This window comes from Aquila chrysaetos, chromosome 19, assembly GCF_900496995.4.
Source record: "Aquila chrysaetos chrysaetos chromosome 19, bAquChr1.4, whole genome shotgun sequence".
In the NCBI taxonomy this organism is placed as follows: domain Eukaryota; kingdom Metazoa; phylum Chordata; class Aves; order Accipitriformes; family Accipitridae; genus Aquila; species Aquila chrysaetos.
This window is the reverse complement of record NC_044022.1, coordinates 5720626-5739332: the sequence shown is the minus strand read 5'-3', so window position 1 is coordinate 5739332 and position 18707 is coordinate 5720626. Positions and strand designations below refer to the sequence as shown.

The 18707-nt window shown below is 36.5% G+C and overlaps 1 protein-coding gene across 1 annotated transcript in view; it reads right to left on the bottom strand.

The window, feature by feature from the left end:
* Nucleotides 1-692: 692 nt before the first annotated feature.
* The window catches only part of USP12 (ubiquitin specific peptidase 12), a 37912-nt gene continuing 19897 nt past the window's right edge, over nt 693-18707 (bottom strand). Inside the window, exons 5-9 of the mRNA XM_030042791.2 lie at nt 18496-18572; nt 18205-18288; nt 15560-15757; nt 12986-13064; nt 693-10875 (exon numbers count right to left, since the gene is read on the bottom strand). Of these exons, the coding sequence (XP_029898651.1) occupies nt 10774-10875; nt 12986-13064; nt 15560-15757; nt 18205-18288; nt 18496-18572 (540 nt within the window). The 3' untranslated portion in view covers nt 693-10773. The remainder of the gene's footprint in view (nt 10876-12985; nt 13065-15559; nt 15758-18204; nt 18289-18495; nt 18573-18707) is intronic.

Here is an 18707-nt window from a genome sequence, read left to right as displayed (position 1 = left end):
AACAGAACTAGATTCCCTTTTCTCACAAAGCTGCTCTTGCAGCCCTGCTTTTAAAAGCCTGCATCACTGGCATGAATGCAATTACTTTTCCTCACAACAGCACTCTAAACCAAAAATTCCCTAATACGCCATTAGTCATCAGTGAAATTCCTGATGACAATCAAATACTTAGCACATATCGTATGTGGCGTTGCCTTGGGAGGACTGGTCTAACGAGAGTGTTTGAATTCTGCGGCAGAGTGTGCTGTTTGTCCTCCCACAAGGCAGCCAGAGCCGTACCTGGACCCAGGTAACAAGGCGTCCCGGTGGGACCGCCTGCTCTCTCCAGTTGGCATCGCTTGGGAGACACTGAAGGTTAGTCCCAGGGCGAACCTCCAGTTGCCTTTTCATGGAATCGTGAATTTGGATAGATCTGTTCCATAACCAGTGTTTCAGTTTGCCTTGTTCTTGAGTAATACGGAGCAACGCTAATCACAGTTTGTATGAAACTGGGTACATATATTATGTACAGCGGCCAGTATTCCTCTTTGCTTCCCAGTTCTAATCCAGCAACTGGAACACCAGATTTAGAAATTTATTCTCAGGGCTCTTTGAAAAGAGCACAAGAGAGGCATTAGGGAAAGGCCAATATTTACAGCCAGCAACCAAAGCATGATTTACAAAACAAAAAAACCAAACCCTCCAGTCAGCCGGCCATTCTGCAGCTTAGAATTGCGCTTTATTAATCAACATCATCATCAACGTTTATTTCAGTACTTTATGAAAGACATACACAGTTTCACAGAATTACATGTATATATTTATATAACTTTGTAATTCAGTTCATTACATGCGATAGAAGGGGGCTTTTCTTCTCAAATAGCATGTATGCTTATCGAAACCAAAACCCCTAAGGTCCGCAGTATAAGAAAACAGAATAAGCAGTTCTCCAAGTATTATTAATTCAGTTTTGAAGATTTAAAATTCTGTATGTAATAAGAGAGCTATTAGTGAACTGTGAATGAACTAATCATAACGAAGTTTGGCTGCATTCTTCAACTCAGTTTTAGTTTGAAACTCATTCATTTGAATTTATAAAGGCATCCAAATTTATTGTGAGTGTTTTCTGCAAGCCCCAAATGGTATCTGAAGGAGACTAGATTAAATTCTGGTGAGAGATTTGTGCAATTAACTGAGCACAGTAAAGTTATGAGCAAAGACTGTTTTCAAAAGACTATTTAAAGAAGATAGAACTTCTCTCCCACACATAGTATGTGAAAGCTCTTGCTGTTGATGTTAGTATTTTTGTATGAATAGCATTAATCATCCATAAACCCAAATCTATGCTCACATAGCTTTGAATATGCTATGCTGTCATGCCACACTTAGAACATTCCTAACGCTTTGACCATTGCCATTACTAGCTCCAGTGATTTTAAGAAAATTAGGATTTAATAATGCAAAAATTTCTTTTCAGTTATATGGAACTGTAGATTTTCATCACCGTCCATGAGATGGCTTCTTTACCTTATGTGAAGCTACTGAAAACTTCTATTAATAAGTGAGGCCAATATTGTCAACTCTATGTAAAAAGTTAGGCTTCCAACTCTGTATTAGGCATCTACATTATAATGACCTTCCCAAAGACATTGAGATTATGTAGCTTCTTTTCATTTCAGGGGACTTTTACGGTTAACACTGAAAATATATTCAGAAGACAAGTAGAATTTTAAATCGTATTGAGACAATTAGCTTCAGGAATTGCATTTCAGAAGTTTTTGTTTTTGAATACATAGCCTGTTTTCCAGTATAGAAGTAGCAGTTTGAAAACATACATATTTAGATACTGCAGTTTAAGCATTTGCATGTCTACATTCAGTTTACATATGCACGAATATGTCAAAATGTTTTTTAATTCCTCCTCATGCTTTAGGAGAAACATTCAAGAACTGACAGATTTGTGGAAAAAAACCCTCAAGTTGGCCATTAGCAAGAGTCAGTGATTTACATATAATTATCTAGACAACCATAACAGACTAATCTGCCAAATAAATGGAATGTTAATGTGACAGCTGACTTCTAATCTCCACATCTTCCTTACTATAATTTAAAAAATAACAGCAAAAATGGGAAACCAGCATTGATACAGGGAGACTTAGAACTTTAATTCACCAAACTTAATCACCTATAAGAAGCATTGCAGTAAGTTATTAATCACAAAACATCAAACTAATATTCAATGAAAAACATCTCCAGTCTCAAAATCCATGTAGGCCTTGCTTACAGAATGGAAAAAATGCTTCATCACTTTTCATTTCACCAGAAAAGGTAAGTCATCTGCATTGAATCAGCATCTCCAAGACAATGCTTGGAGAGAGATGTTGCTTTTTGAGAGTCCATATGCTCTTACAGAGCACTTGAAAGTTTTGTTCTCTCAGATATTCAAGACCATAAACTTCCAGCACTCCTTGCTTCCACAGGAATTACTACAGCTTTTGCACTATACTATCTGTGGTCCTTATCGACAAAGGTATTTAAAACATGTAACTCCTATTAAATTCAATGTTTAATTGGATTTTTGTAATCTCCCCGCATGCTGACCCCTACGATCTTACCCAGCCCTGGAGGGAACTAAACAGAAAATGCAGTGCTGCTCTTAGTACTTACATAAATAGCCATGAAACATCAGGAAGTGCTTTCTATCCATGCCCTGCCAGCAATGGAAATTGGAATCAGATAATGGTTTAATGAGATAATCTTCATGAGCAGATGCTAAATGCCCCTCAGTTAGAAATCACCAAACAGAGCAAGTTAGAACAAGGATGACTAGAATATCCCACCAAGGATACGCGTAACTCCTACACGCTGCCGTACCTATTGCACACAAGTAGAAGAGCAGGCAACCAAGCTTATGTAGCCTTCTACCCAGTCTTACCTCTCATTTTGCAAGGAATCTTTTATAAGATAGAATTTTTATGTGCACTTCATGGAGGTGGCTGCAACGCTAGACTGCAGCAGAGTAAGTGGCAAGCCGGGGTCCTCCAGGGAAGATTTGTGGCAGCTCTTTGAAACACACAGGTTTTCTTGAAGCGAAACACCAAAGTGGGACTGGATTATTCAGGACTCTGGAGAATGACACTCAGCGTCCCCACAAACCCAAGATTTCTTTTTTTTTGGGACACATGGCAGCTGTGTTTTCACATTATTCTTTCTCAATTTCCAAAACTGAGGTTGATATTTGTGCAGTTACAGACAAATATTTATGTGCTGTAACTATTATCACAGGTATGTTCTTTATGGAAGTCTTCTGTTGAATGAACAGCTGCATCTTCTGATGTATGCAGATATATCTGACATACAGCATAAACACCAGGAGATGCCATTTTTTGGACACGCAGGCTCATAGTGCAGGCTGGTAATCTGTATAATGCAGGGTAATAGGGGCAGTCTGTACAAACAGCTTTTTTTTTTTTTTTTTTTTTTTCTTCCAATCTGGTAGGATGGTCATTGTTTTTAGAAGATTTCAAGTCTCTGGGGCTTTTTTCCATCTCACTCTAGTCCTTACTAATAAGCTTTCAGTATGCTATTATTTTTAAAAGTTACTAAAAGTGGCCAAAACCAGTGTTTCACTGCTTTAACAATTACTATTACTCACTGAAGCACAAAATTATCATGCACTGTATTTTTTTTTAAATGCCCAAGTTCTTTTTTAACCTTTTTTTCCCCCAAATATGTATTATCTCACACACAATCCCACTAATGAAGAAAGACAAAAGACAGCTTAGGAACTACAGTCACTTTTGTCTCATTTCTCCTCTGCTGAATTATGATTTTTTCTATATGCAATATATAGAAAAAAAGAGGCCAACTGGTGTTGTGATATATGTGTGGAACACACTTCTTGATCTCAACCTGTAGTCCCTCCCCCTAACACTCTACAATTCAGGAAAAGCTAACAATTTTTTCGCAAAAAACCCTACAGCCCATACATATCAAAACTGTATCTTCAAAATGGTCTCCCTTTTATCCGAAAAAATGGAATGAAAAGGAGCAGCGGCCAGTCTCGCTAAGCATATGCAAGGCTCCTAGTACAGTCCTGCTGAATGCAGTTTTCTGTAGGTATTCACTGAAGGTTCTTGGCAGCTGCTCTGCAGAATTTGGGTCCTGCTAGAATCCACTGGGATGAGCAAACACAGTGACACCTCTTTGGTATCTAGCTCTTAATGGGTCTTGACATAACCTGCTACTCATTCTGAAAGCGCTCTCTGTAATATCGCCATGCCTCCCCACTGGACTCTAAGCAAACTGAAAAATAATTCAAAGGGTATCTTGTATAAAACAAATGTTTCCTTTTTCAAATATGCTTCTGGTTCTGTAACAATCTTAGGAAGAAACACTGAATGCCTTTCACAGTCTCCTTAAAAAAAGGAAGAAAGGGGTATACCAACGTTGTATTTGTTCAGTGCCGTGAGTCTAAAAAGGTGTTTTTGATATTGAAGAGTACTTTCACCAGAGAGGCATGACGATTAGAAGACAAAAAGCTCTAGATATTTTCAGTGCAAAAATCTTAAACATTGATCTCCTCTCTGAAATACAACTCAGTAATTTAGCAAACACTGCCTGTAGCTGCGTATCAGCAGTCTTCCTTGACATGAAAGATGCAGAGAGAAGACTGACGTGACATAACATTAGGATAATCAGCTTCTAGAAACACAAATAAATGTGCACGCATGAAAATATGCAACTCGAGCTGAATGTCGTTAGCACATCTCATCAGAGCTGATTAAAGCAGCCATTACCATAAAGCAACATTTAGTGAAACAGAGTTGAAATAACGTAACGATCACAGCTCAGAGCAGTTGATCCGTAGCAACTTGTGTTACAATGTGATGACATTCAAATTCTGAACAGCCCATACTTGACAGCAGTAAGATTTTTTAGGCATCCATGGACATTGAATCACTTAATGATATAGCATGGTAATAAAATACTTGGAGATCTTAAATTTCTTCTAACTTAAAATCAGTAACAGAAAATAAAAAAATGAATCCTAGTGAATAGCTGAAGATGCTTTGTAGATGAGACTGTTAAAAGACTATATTCCATTTGATTGACATATGCATAAATTGTTTCTGGAGGAGCACTCACAATCATATCAACCTAACAAATTTGTGTACAGATGGAAAATTCAAATATAGGCTTAAATAGCAAATCAAACACAAACACAGAGGCATGACTCTAATAAGCAACAAAACCCTAGAACAGCAGGATGTTTTGAGCACCCCCTAAATTCTCCAAACACCAGAAATCTTTATTAAATGTAACATTTTATCTTTTAGGAAATGCTGCTTTTATATTTAGTATGTTAGTAAATAACTGTAAAGCTACTTCTCCCTATTCTCTAACAGATCCTGCTATGTGTTTTCTCTCCTGGATTACATAACCTGCGGAATGCAGATCAAGGACACGACTGATGATCCTTCTGTAATTAAAGCTCCCTAATGCTGCCAACAAGAGTTCTGTACAAAGAGCTATGTAGAAAGTACCTTGCCCTTTTCTGAGCCCTGACAATCTCTTATGCAGGCAGCAATCACAAGCCATTAGAGGGAAAGAGAAAATATAATTTATTTGTACTTTGGGGAAGAAACTGGAAGATATTACTCAGGTCATATTAAAACTGGTGATGTCTGCAAACAATCCTCCTTATATATCCATTCTTGCACAAGTTCCCCCAAAGGGATTCATCAACTATAATAGCAGATTCTTAGGTTTAGCCTAAAAATTAACTCACTCACTAAAAAAAAAAAAAAAAAAAAAAAAAAAAAAAAGTAAGAGGCAGACAATTTTGCAGACATTTTTGAATACAGAGCAAAGAAAGTTTACTTCTGGCTCACTACACTCTATCATTAAAACTGGAAACAATAGATTCCAGAGATCTCTGTATTTAAAAGATGAGACTGTGTTTCTTTGCACAGTAGTTGACTTGCATAGTTCATTCACGACAATCAATCAGCAGCAAAGCTGCTGCAAAGTGATGAACAACCCTTGAATACAGATTATGTAGAACATTAATTTCAGTAATAATTGAGTACTTGGAGGCTTGCATGTTGAGACTAATGTATTATATATCTCACATTATGCTGTGAGAGGTCAGAGGACTCTGAAGCCTTACAAGACAGAAAACAAAATGTGCATATTGCATTATCATGAGGGAAAACAAAGACTGAGTTTCTAAGACACATAAACTTAAGATCAATCCAGACAAATGTGGGGGGGGCAGCGGACAGCTTACACTGTAAAGCCACTCTCTGAAAGCAAACAAACCATATCTGGATTATTTAAACTTTTAGAAAAAAGTCACAAAAGCATCTGCAATATAACACTGCAGGCCACAGATTATTAACATGTACTGAAAGGAAGTTTTCTCCTCTTACAGATAAAGGTAACTGAAGAGATACATGTACTGCTGGTTTAATCTATGAATACAGTTTCAAATAACTGCTCTCAGGCAACTTAAATAAGGGAAAAAAAAAACCCCAACCCAAACCAACAAACCAACCCCAAACAAACAAACCACCACCCAACTCTTTTTGGCCCCTTAGTTGTTGATGCATTTTCAACACTTTCTAGAAGTCCCCACTCTCAGTCTTTCTGCCCAAGCTGAATTCTGTCATTGAACAAAGTCAGCAGTTAAACAGAAAAAAAAAGACATCACCTCTTCATGTGTGTAAGTAGACAAAGCTTTATGTGTAAGAGAATTCATCCCTGTTTTTTTTTTTTTTTATAATCCATGTTGTGGAGGTATAGTATGCTAAGGGAAAACTACTAATTTTGAATGAACAGTTCTGAAAAAAGTTATGAGGAAAGTTATGAGGATCTGTTTCCGACATTAACTGTACACAGTTAAGATCTTTCTGGTAAGGGCAATTGGAAATCTCTGTAGAAAAAGGTAAGAAGAAACAAAGCTAAGTAAGTTCTGGTAAACGAAGACTGAAGATTTCGCATAGCAAAATTTGTGTTAGTTACAATGATGAGCTTAATAATAAGACTATACATGATCATCTTAAACCTACAGCTGAGAGACCGGACCAAATAGCACAAGATAAGGTTCCTTTAATTTTAATAAGGGAATTATGAAAGTAACTAGAGGCCTCAGATACTTCAGGTTTTAAACTTTACAAACATCACTACAAAAAAAGTAACTAAGCAATACAGACTTTCATCTGTACGTGATCCAAACAGTGCATATGCAATAATGCTTGTGGAAACACCGAGACAGAGACACGGGGAACAAGCCAGGATGTCCCGTCTGACGTCAAGCTGCCGCTCCAGAAGGACGTAGATCTTCTGTGGATCTTGTGTTATACCTGCCAGCCCTACGCAGGCATCGAAGGGTATGGCACAAGATCTGAAGCGGCATCAAATCCCTATGTGCTAACACCTGAATGTCACCTAAAGATATGCAATCTGATTTATGACTAACTTCTGAAAACACAATTCCATTTAGCCATTCATACGAGTACCTGAACACCTAAAAGCCACCACTCCCATGCAATGAAAGGCTATGCATGTGGTCATCACAACCACAAACATGGCAGGGTATGAACCGTTTGTAAAACCGTAAGTACATATATTCATTACAAACAGTAGCGTATGCTCCAAGTGAGGAATTACTTGACACCAAATCATACATGGAAATTGTAACCAGCTGCATCTTTTCTTTCTGATGCTGGGCTCTCGTTCTTCAGTCAGTCTCTCTCGTTTGTTAGTGCTGTAAACACTCCTATTTTTCTTTCCTTCTGTTTTCCCTCCCACAAGGTGGTGATCCAAGAAATCCCTTAGGTAACTCGGATGCATATTTTATAGCAAGGTACAGATTTTTTTGAGGAAATGGAAGTCAAGAAAAAACAGTATTTCAAAACACTTCCTTCTCCTCTACCTCAGAAACCAACAACTTACTTAAAAACTAATTCTAGAGAAGTAGACCACCAAAAACATGGCTGCCACCAAACTATTTTCATAACAACACATCTAGAAAGATATATAATGCAGTGTATTTAAACACACTTCCCCCTCCATGGCTCAGGGCACTTAGCTTAATACAGGAAATTCCAGATACTTTTTAGGTTTGAAAACACTGAAAAGCACAAAAGGCAGCTGACTGACCATTCGGGCTCCACAAAAGATACAGTACTTACCTTTAGAGAACATACTTTATTTAATAGAAGTTTTTTGCTCCAATATACAAAATAAGGGACTGTAGTCCCAATTAACATTTACATAGTTACACAGCAAATAATTTCCACCATTTACAACAACTGACGACTTTCCCACACTCCCCACTGTATTACAGCCAAGAAAAAATCCTATAATGTTTTACATACTGATCAGTTATATTTTGTACTTCCCTGCCTCTTTTCATTTTTTTTTAAGTTGCAGTTTCTGATATCAGTTTAATTAGGAACTTACAATTATTTCAGCTGCACTAAAAGAAAAATGAAATATATAATTTGGAATACTATCTCAAAAACCCTATACAAAATAAAAGTCAGTATCTTATAAAAATACATAGCAGGAGTAAAACCAGTGAAACAACAAAAATGTTTTAAATTTTGTTAGGGTATAAAATATTTAGTAACTAGCCCCAGCTTTTAACTACACATACACACACACACAAAAAAAAAAAAGTAAAAAAAAGAAAAAAAAAAAAACCCCGAACATTTTCAATTAGCAAAAAGTAATGCAACAGTTCTTTTACAATACTGTACCTTTAGTATGCAAAGGACTTCATCCTTCTAACATGCACAATTATCCAACTGATTCAACCCTTAACCTTTTTCCCACTGAAAGCTGAAAAGTTTTTAAATTATTTGAATCCTTTAAGAAAAATCTAATCATATTTTCTGCATCTCACACAATATTTAAGCTTTACTTCACAATGCTGGTAGTTTAGTCATGATACATAATTTTCTATAAAAGAATTCTAGCCAAACCAAGGTTTTAGAAACTTTGCATTTTACAAAAGCAATTTGTTACAGTATGACAGTTGCTAAATAGCCCAATTTATTTAGTGACCCTGTTAAAGATTTGTTCAACTGACTGAATAGGTGAAGTCATTTCCTGAGCTAAAAGATACAGGTAAGTAAATAGTCAGTTATAGCAGCAGACAGGAGACATTCTTTTTAAAAGTTGTAACAGTATCAATAAAATAACCTTAGAAAATTACAACAATGTAAAAATCGCTAGCTGAAGAGGGAGTGACAAGGACATCCAAGACCTGATTGCCATAATCTGGAATGCACATCCCATGACTTTCCAGAAATTACATTCAGCTACTGTCAGACAACACACTGGTTAGTGGAAGAATGTCAAATTACAATAGTTCACATTTCTTACAGATCAGGTGTTTTGTCAAGATTTAATTCTTAATGCTGTTTCATAAACCTAAAGCTAGGTAAACTGCCTAGTTTCAGAAATTTTCACTCTGCAGGACTTAAGTATTATTACTTTTAAAGGAATGTGGTATCTTCAGTCTCATGAAATTCCAAGCCTATTTCTCCTTATTACTCAGATGTAATTTATACTTGAGACATTGAGTGGGTTTTGAGATAGTCACCCACGCCATTGGGAACAGAAGTGGATGCATTTTTAGGAGAGGGAATAATATTCTTTAAATGGTGTACTTTGATCCAAATCATTCTAATTTTCCTAGAATATGAACCATTAACAAATTATTAAAGAACTATAAAGACCAGTATACCACCACTGCACCATCATTTTCTTACGATATGTGCTCTTAAAGTCTTCTATGTAATCATTTGATCACTTTTTTTCACCCATTAATGGAAGGAGGACATTCTAATTTAATTAAATAAAGTACCTCACTTAGATACCAGTTCCTCCAGAAGGAAATCTCGCTTCTGTGTTATTCATTTTTTACAGATATTGTAGTCATTGTTTTTAGAATTTATATTGGCTCTTCTTTAACATTTAAACATAATTAGTTTTAATTCAAATTGATATATAAAATTTCCAATACTTGTTAGAATAAAGGACAATACACAAGATCCTAAGTTACAATAATTTATAAATAAAAATAAACTATTACAAACCAAATCTTTCCCCATACGGAGATTAAAAGCCATAATCTTGACTGATTGTTCCCGATCATACATTATAAATAACGTAAGCTTCTTCAGAGAAGCAAAACATACTTGCCTCCCTGACACCAGTTCATATCTTCAGTTAAACTACTACCATCAAGAAGGCAATTGTGTTGGGCCCAGTTATATCTTCTTGCTTACATCTTAACCCTCCCAACCTCATTCTTCTAAACTTAAGCACAGGAATCTAAGTTCACAAAGAGTCCTTTATCTTTTATACACAAAGTCTGTAAAAAATACAGATTTCTAATGCTCCTATTGCACCAATCTGGCAGTGCAGTTAGAATGTGATTCAAATTCCACTGAAGTCCATGAAAGGTTCTCCAGTGACCTTAATGGGCTTTGAATTAGGACCACAGAGATAGTATTACCTAACGGAAAGCTCCTGCAAGAGTGGCTGGTATCTCTTTTTGCTTATGGGATGCAGTGGAGATGTGTAGTCAGCATGATACCTGAGCAAATAAAATGAAAATTACACAAAGGTTTTAAGAATCCCAAACTCTTTGCTTAGTTGTGTGCAAACTGTGCTACTGCCCCTGGAGCTCCCTGCTTTCTTTTTTTTCAGTGCTTGCTCCATTCCAAGATAGGGAAGATGTGAGACATAAAAATCTCTCTTCACTACAGTTCCCCCTCAATCCCGAGACTGATAGAAGAGGATGTAACCAGACTCAGAGTTCTTTGAGATGTCTGATGTCAACCCGTAGAATTCTTCAATAGCTTGTGCATCAATTTTCTGCATGTAAAAACCCAAAAATTTAAAGTAAGAATATCTTGCATAACATATACATGACATTAAGTTCCACTCTAAAACTACTGTCAAACAAAAATAACTTTAACATAATTATATAAAGTTAATAAAATCCAAATAATTCCTAAACTTGTTATGTTTTGGTTTCCCCTCTGCCATCAGCTGCACAGAGGGTAGTGGCTATATATATTTTATATAAAAATTTTTAAGTATTAAGCAAACCTACTACAAGTCCAACCCTACGTGCATTGCTTGTGCAGGTTCCACACAGGAAAGTTTTAAAGACAACAATATCCCACTGAGACTTTATATCAATATGAAGAATGTAAGTACAAATTACCATTCCTAACTCTAAGCAGTGTAAGTCAATCAAGTGCAGAGGAGAATAAGGAGAAGGCAGAGAATGAAGGTTAACTTTTTCTATGTTTTTCACACAGAATGTTTGCTTGTGATCCTGTTAGCTTAGAAAGCCTCCTATAACCAAGATTTTGGGGGAAAGATGAAAAACTTCTGTTGAGAAGGTGAAAAGAGTATTGTCTGGTTTTCATTGTCATCCTCTTTGGTTACAAAGAAAGTGAAACTGAAAGCAAGCTCTCTTGCCACATTTTAAATCAAAGGCTATTAGGCTACAAACAACAAAAAGGTGGAAAGATAAATTTTCCTTCACTTAGGCAGATTTTATTTAATCTCACTCCCATCATTTGGAATAAAACCTCTCTCAGAAAGGAGTGAGCCATTCCAACTTGATGAACCATGGGCCTAAATGTCAACATTTTAGACTTACGAACAAAAAGATTCTTTCCTTCCTCTTTAGAAGGGCTAAGAGAAAAAAAAATACATTACTGCCAGGTGTTACTGCTTTGGAACTGGAGAGATTGTTCCTGATGTTTGTGAAATTACATGAGATCTACTACTGCTCTCTCTGTTTTCCCTGGAGGAAAGTGAACTTTGACCCTATCAAAACATTTCAATTTACTGTATATCTTGATGAGAAACATAGGCAATCCTTTTACTTTCCCAATAGCTCTGTATATTTCCATGTTTGTCATTTCCTGTGTGAAAACCCGTCCATACTGTGGCTTGGAGAGAACTCTTCAATATCCTTGACTCATCCTGCCTATTAACAATGTAAGTCCAATACCTGTCTCACTCATTTTTCTTCTTTTTAATTATGCAGTTCTTGTGTATTATAAGGAAAATGTAAACTACTCATTTTATAGATTTAATTAATTCAAATAAAGTCAGGAAAAGGACTTGGACAGCACAATCATACTTCTGTTCATGCATAAGCATAGTCAAGGGGAAAAAAGGAAGATGACAGAACAAGCAAAAAAACTGAGATGATATAATATAGGGACACCAGCAGTTTCTGCTTTTTCTCTCAATAAAGAATAAAAGATAACTAATGAAACAGAAAGATGACAAAGTCAAAACTGGTAAAGGGAATACTGCTGTTCCAAGAAATTAGTTAGAAATCTTTTTTTTTTTTTTTTTTTTTAAATAATTCCTGGAAGCATGGCTAATATTGGCAAGAACACCACCAGAAGCAAAAGGCTCCCGTTTCAGGCATTAACTTTTAAATTTTTGGGTGAAATCTCAAAAATCTGAAGTTTTTATATTTTTATATTTGTTACACCTTTGCCTGAAACAATCCAGGATACTCAATAAAACAGGCTACCAGACTGATCCATTCCATCAAATCATAAGCTCCTAGAAAATATGAACAAATGGCTTGCTCCAAAAAATTGCCCTGAGAAAAGAATTGCAGTAAAACCAATTTATCTATATCTTTATTTCCGCTGTCTTCTGGCCACAGGAATAGCTTATTAAACAAAGGTGAAAGACAGTGATCATAAACAAAGAAGCTTCTTTTAATAAGTATAAAAACCAAAATGCAATTCAAAGTATTGTACAATCTAATTGTAAGGCACAGCTCTGCACTCATAGTTATTGTTCATTTAGACTGGGGTTGAACCCTTTTTTCATTAGCAGAGCAGTCCTTTTACTTTACTTTACTTAGGTAATCATATACACAAGGGGGGTGCATGCGCTCTGGTCAGTATGAGAAAAAAGTCCAGGGTTACACAAAGCTTACCTCAACAATATCATCATCAAAAAGCAACCAAAAATCATGACTCTTCACTATTGCAATATAATGTCCTCTGTTAGGGCCACTGTAAAATAAAATTAGAAAAGAACACAGAAAATAACACACATGTATGTATAAATGTATTTCATTAAATGTTTTTTTTCTTGTAGAAAGGCAATACTTAATGGTAATTAAAATGGCTACCACTACAATTTCTGTTGGGATGTTTCTTTTCTTTTTTCCCCTCCACTTATACTATCTTCATAATAAGGTCTTACTTATCTCTACATTTAATATTGTGCTAAAAAAAGGATTATAATTTCAAATGAGGAATAAGCAGAACAGGCATTGAAAATATAAATGAAATTTAAAAAAAAAAAAAAAAAGAGACACAGAGAAGTAAAATCAAGAAAACATTCTGATGTTTCATAAGGACAAAACAGATCCCAAACTATTTCTGACATTCAGAAAGAAAAAGCTGTAGAGCTGCTGTTCATCTACAGTCTCAGTCAGGAATCTCTTTATCTGGTCCACTGTAAACAAAAACTGAATTAAACTGACAGTTTAGAAGTCTCAAGAGTCCTCACAGCAATGAGAAGGGCTCCGAATTAAACTAAAACTGTTATAATGCACAGCTCTTCAGTTTATGGCAGACAAGAAATTTCTCCACAACTACGACAGAGAAAACCCCAAAACTTTAAAAGTGTCCTATTTCTAATCAGATTTCAAGTAAGGAAATAATACACTTTCTGAAATAGCTGAACCTTACAACTGAAAGTGGGCAACTAGTTAAAGCAGTTCTGGAACCGCCTTAACCGGCTACCAGCACTCATACAATTTTTATGTCTACATCAGGGAGGGAAGGTTGCCATCTGTGAGGGACATGTCTGTGTACCAAATCACGTAACTCAATGAAAACAGGGTTCACCTCCTGCTATGGCTCTGAGAATGGGCAAGTTCCCAAGACTGCAGCTTGAATGAGGGAGACAGAAATGGTCAGAATGGTCAGAAATGGACAGAATGGATTTTGCTTAAAACTCAGAACAAGAGTGTCCCAGAAAACTATGACACAAAGGGTTATTTTCCAAAACTGTCCTGGCCAACTTAAGATCTAGTCACCTTAACTCTACTGGAACCCTAGGTCTACCTGGGGAGGGATGGGGGCATGGGTGGAACAAAGGGCAGTAACTGGCAAGTAGAGGGCAGGTCTGCCATTTTGAGGGACATCAAACAGTTGGAAGAATGGCCTGGTAAGAACCTCATAAAGTTTAACAAGTACAGATGAAAATTCTTGTGCCAGACTAACTCCATCCAACAGCACCAGCTGCAAATCAGCTGGCTAGGTGGGCCCAGGAGGTCAACAAGATGAGCTGTTAGCCAGCAGCGTGTCATTTTGGTGGTAGGGCTGAGAGTACGCAGGGCTGTACTGTAAGAGTGGAGCCAGCAGTGACGCGATAATCCCCGCCACTCTGCATTCTGGGACCCAGAACTGGACGTGGGATTCCAGACATGACCTTGTCGGTTTAAGTGAGAGACTGATAAACTGGAGGAAGTCCAGTGGCAGGCCACCACATCTGTCAGAGGGCTACAGGACCAGATGGGTGAAGAGAGGCTGAGGGAGCTGGCTTTATTCAGCCTGGAGAAGACTAAATGAGGAATCCAACTGCTGTCTTCCACTACCCAAAAAGGAAGAGTTATAAAGAAATAGGAGCCGGGCTCTCCTCAGAAATGCACAGTGAAAGGACAAGAGGCAGTGGTCGCAAACTGAAGCAAGAGAAATTCTGACCGGATATGGCGGGGGGAAAATCACTGTGAGAACATTGATGGACCGGAACAAATTGCCCAAAAAGGCAGTGAAATCAGCATTCCTAGTCATGAAACTGAGCCCAGTGTAACCTAATGTCAAAGTTAGCCCTGCTTTGAGCTTTAAGTAGTTGACCTCACAATGTAAATTTTTCTCTGATTCTAGATGTTAAATCATCATTTTCAACTTCGGGGCTTTTCTCTACTCAATAAGCAGTTTGTGGAGCAGCCCTGATTTTGAAGCCACAAGAACATTTGTTGAGTATAGCAAAATCAAATACAAATCTAAACAGTCATATTTTGAAAGCTAGGAAACAAAGTAATCAACAAAATTCATAATATATGGATACATTTCAAAAAATGTTGCTCAAGCCTTAAAAAAAACCCCAACAACCTACAGTAAAGGAAATGCTTTATAAAGGAATCTGTTCTATAATGCTTTCCTTCCCAATAAACTTTTTTTTTAAAATGATCTTTAAATGTTATTAGAGTTATACGATATTGCATGTTTTATGGGTTTTTTTTAAAACATAGTTAAGTTCATACAATGATCTGTGATGTGAAATACACTGTTACCACTTTTCACAATGAACTATCACAACAACAAAGCCATATGTTCTGTCATTGGTAGCATCTCCCCACAATGCTTTCTTTTTTAAGAAACTTTTTTTTTTAAGAGCTCTTTAAATACTATTAAATGATGTGATACCGGGTGCTTTGTTTTGTTTTTTAAACATAGTTATGCTTATACAAAAATCCCTCGTGTAAAATAATTACCTTCCACAATGAACTACCACAGCAACAAGGTCATACATTCTGTCAGGATTGGTGGCATCTCCTGAGGTGTTAAATAAACGAAGCTCTAAAGGAAAAACTACTCTATAAGAGAGTTTTGTGTATCGATGCAGCTGATCCATGTATTTAAATCTCTTCAAATGGAGAGCTAGAATCATAGGCAGCTTTTTTACTTTCATCCTGAAAATAACAAACAAACAAAAATACCCAACAGTATTCCCAATATCCATCCAAAACATTCAGTTGATATCAACAAACAGGAAACCTGTCTTACTGAAATCTTTAAAAAATTTTGCAAGCATTAAAAGAAGCTCAATTAATCAGCTGTTTAACAAGTATGTCCTGTGTTGCTAAACTAAAGGTGGACTTTAACAATTGAGAGAATTGCAAGTGTATTTAAAATAATAAGCTATAATATATAATAATAATAATAATAACAGCCATGATGAACCCACATAATAATTTAGACATAATGACCGCTTGGCACAGAATTCAATTTTTAAACATACCCACCCCATAGCTTTCCCAAGTTCTCAAAAGCAAAACCTAGATCCCACTTGGTATACAGTGGAGGTATTGCAACAAAGTTGTTCCAGTTGAAGTTCTCAGTAAACCAGCCAAGTTAAACAAGCTTTTTAAAATAAGCTTTGTTACATCACTTTGTTACATATGGATTACTCCAAGTTTTTGTATCAAGCCATTAATTTAACATTGCCAAGGGATACAAACAGCCCACTCTTACTCACCGTACCTCATGCTACCCAAACAAGATAATGCTGTGCTCTAGCACAATAATTTTGTATAAATGTTGCAGCACTATTTTATGGCAGTCAAAGCCAGAAAGTGATAATCTAGTTTTACTGAGGGCTCACTGGGCCCTTTTGCTAGTTTGAGGTATTGAGATCTCGCATCCGTGCCTACAAGTCCTCATCAGGCAACCACAGCCGACCTAGCAGCTAACAGACTTCCACTCTCTGGGCAATCCATTTGCCCATACTAACAGAGCAACCAAGCCAGAGGGCTCTGCTCCCAGGCACAGCTAATTGCCTTAAATCACCACTGTGCTGAATTTTTCAAACTGCCTTCAGCCCCAAAAGGTAACGCATATAGTCCAGGTTTCAGACATGTATACTAAGACCGTATTTTCAGAATGTCAGGAAATATGTTTGTAAAAGACAATCCTTTTTCAAAAGGTAGGGGGCTGGGGACAAAGTCCTTGAAAGCCCACCTTCCTTCCCTTTTTCTCATTAAACTTAGACTGACAGTAACCTGTAGGTAACCCTGCTAGACTCAAATTTTCTCCATGGCCCACAAGGGAACTGGGAAATGAAAAAAGCAGAAGGGCAGAAAGATGACAGAAGCAACTATTTTTAGGGAGACTTACATTTTTGTTATATTACTGAGATATGGACATAATTTCTACTCTCTTTCTTTTTTCAAAATGACATCCTCTTCTTATAATGCAACTGTGTTTGATAATTGGAGCTCTTTCAGTGGTGAAGAAATTCAGTACACCACCTTTGCTAGTTGAGTAGACACTATCACAGATAAGCTCCGTGTTACAGAAATAGAAGAGAATTATGACTGTAGTGAAATTGAACTTAAGCCCCACATGAAAAGCAAAATATAAACAATAAAAGGTGTGTTTTGCCAATACAGCAGTGCCTACAGTACAGGTTTGTGTCAGCACAACTTATGTTGGTCAGGGATCACATTACCTCCCACACAGAAAAAGAGCTAAGGCAACAGAAAACAACAGGACAGACCTGACTTCACAACCTTCTAATACACACCAATTAGTAAGCTTAGGCAAGGTGTGAAGGCAGACTTTGCAGATGAGATATGCCAAAAGCCATGTGCTGAATCTATGGTAAACCAAATAACCAGAATCAGTGGTATAACCAGCAGAGCAGAGCATGTCAGTGTTCCCACCCCTTCAACCGAATACTTTCTCAGATCATAAATACCACACAGTACACAAAATCAGAGGTTTTTCAAAGGTCTAAACAAGACTAGAAGAATTATTAGGCAGACAAGAATTGTTTTTAAACATAATGAATTTCAGGCTTCCACAGAGCTTCTGATGCTTTTCAGGAGCACTGACAAGCAGAAGTTTAGCATAACTTATTAAGCACTTTTAAGAAACCAGAAACTCAGTTAGCAAAGTTATAAGCCTCATTCCAACTGAATCAGAAAAAAAGTGCTATCAAACTGATTCTTACAGCAATTGGAAAAAATATTTTATTACCAAGACAAAACAAAGTTTAAAAAGTCACATGAAATCAGTGACTTTTCATCATTACTCATAATCTTTGATTAGTCACTGGCAGTTTAACTTGTCTTTTTAACTTATTTTTGGTTTTAAGGCCATTCTTTTTCTCGTTTGTAAAACAAATATGGATCAAGAGAGTCCCAAAATGCTTACATGGATTCTTATTACTCATGGAAGTAGGCTCATTGAATTCAAGCAAGAAGAATGAAACCAAATTACTCTTAAATGGAAGAAGAGTGAGAAAAATTAAGGGAAAAAGAACATCCTCCCCTTGCCTCAAACATACACACAAGGAAATAAAAGTATTTTCATGAAATGCATGGGCTATTTTTTTCCCTCCATACGTCTGATGTACCTTTTATGTGCTTCTTGCTTACTGCGACATTCTTCACAGTAATATTTGTATTCACTGCACAGAGTTTCTGTATTGCTGAAACCCCTGAATAAAAAAAAAAAAAAAGAAATGCTGTAGATACTAGTGTCTTATCTGAAATACACTTATAAACATTACAATATAAACATAATTTTATACTCTTAAGTCTACATAAGCTAGAATTTGCTAAGCTCGTGAGCTTTTAATTTTACTTCCTGCTTTCTAGGTAACAAATAAAAGGCAAATTACGAAAATTTATATCTTTGCGTCTACCTTAAACAATGAGTGATTGAAGTATTCTGCTCCACATCAACTGAAAGGTCTAAGAAGTCTTCATCTTTGCTGCTTATCTGCATGAAAAAAGAACCAATAGATTATATTTAAACCAAGTTATACTAATTTACTTCTGGTTTCCTGTACCATTTTCTATTGACAGAATGCATCTTTTACCCTTTAAAAATTGTTACAAGTGGCCTTTCTATTTC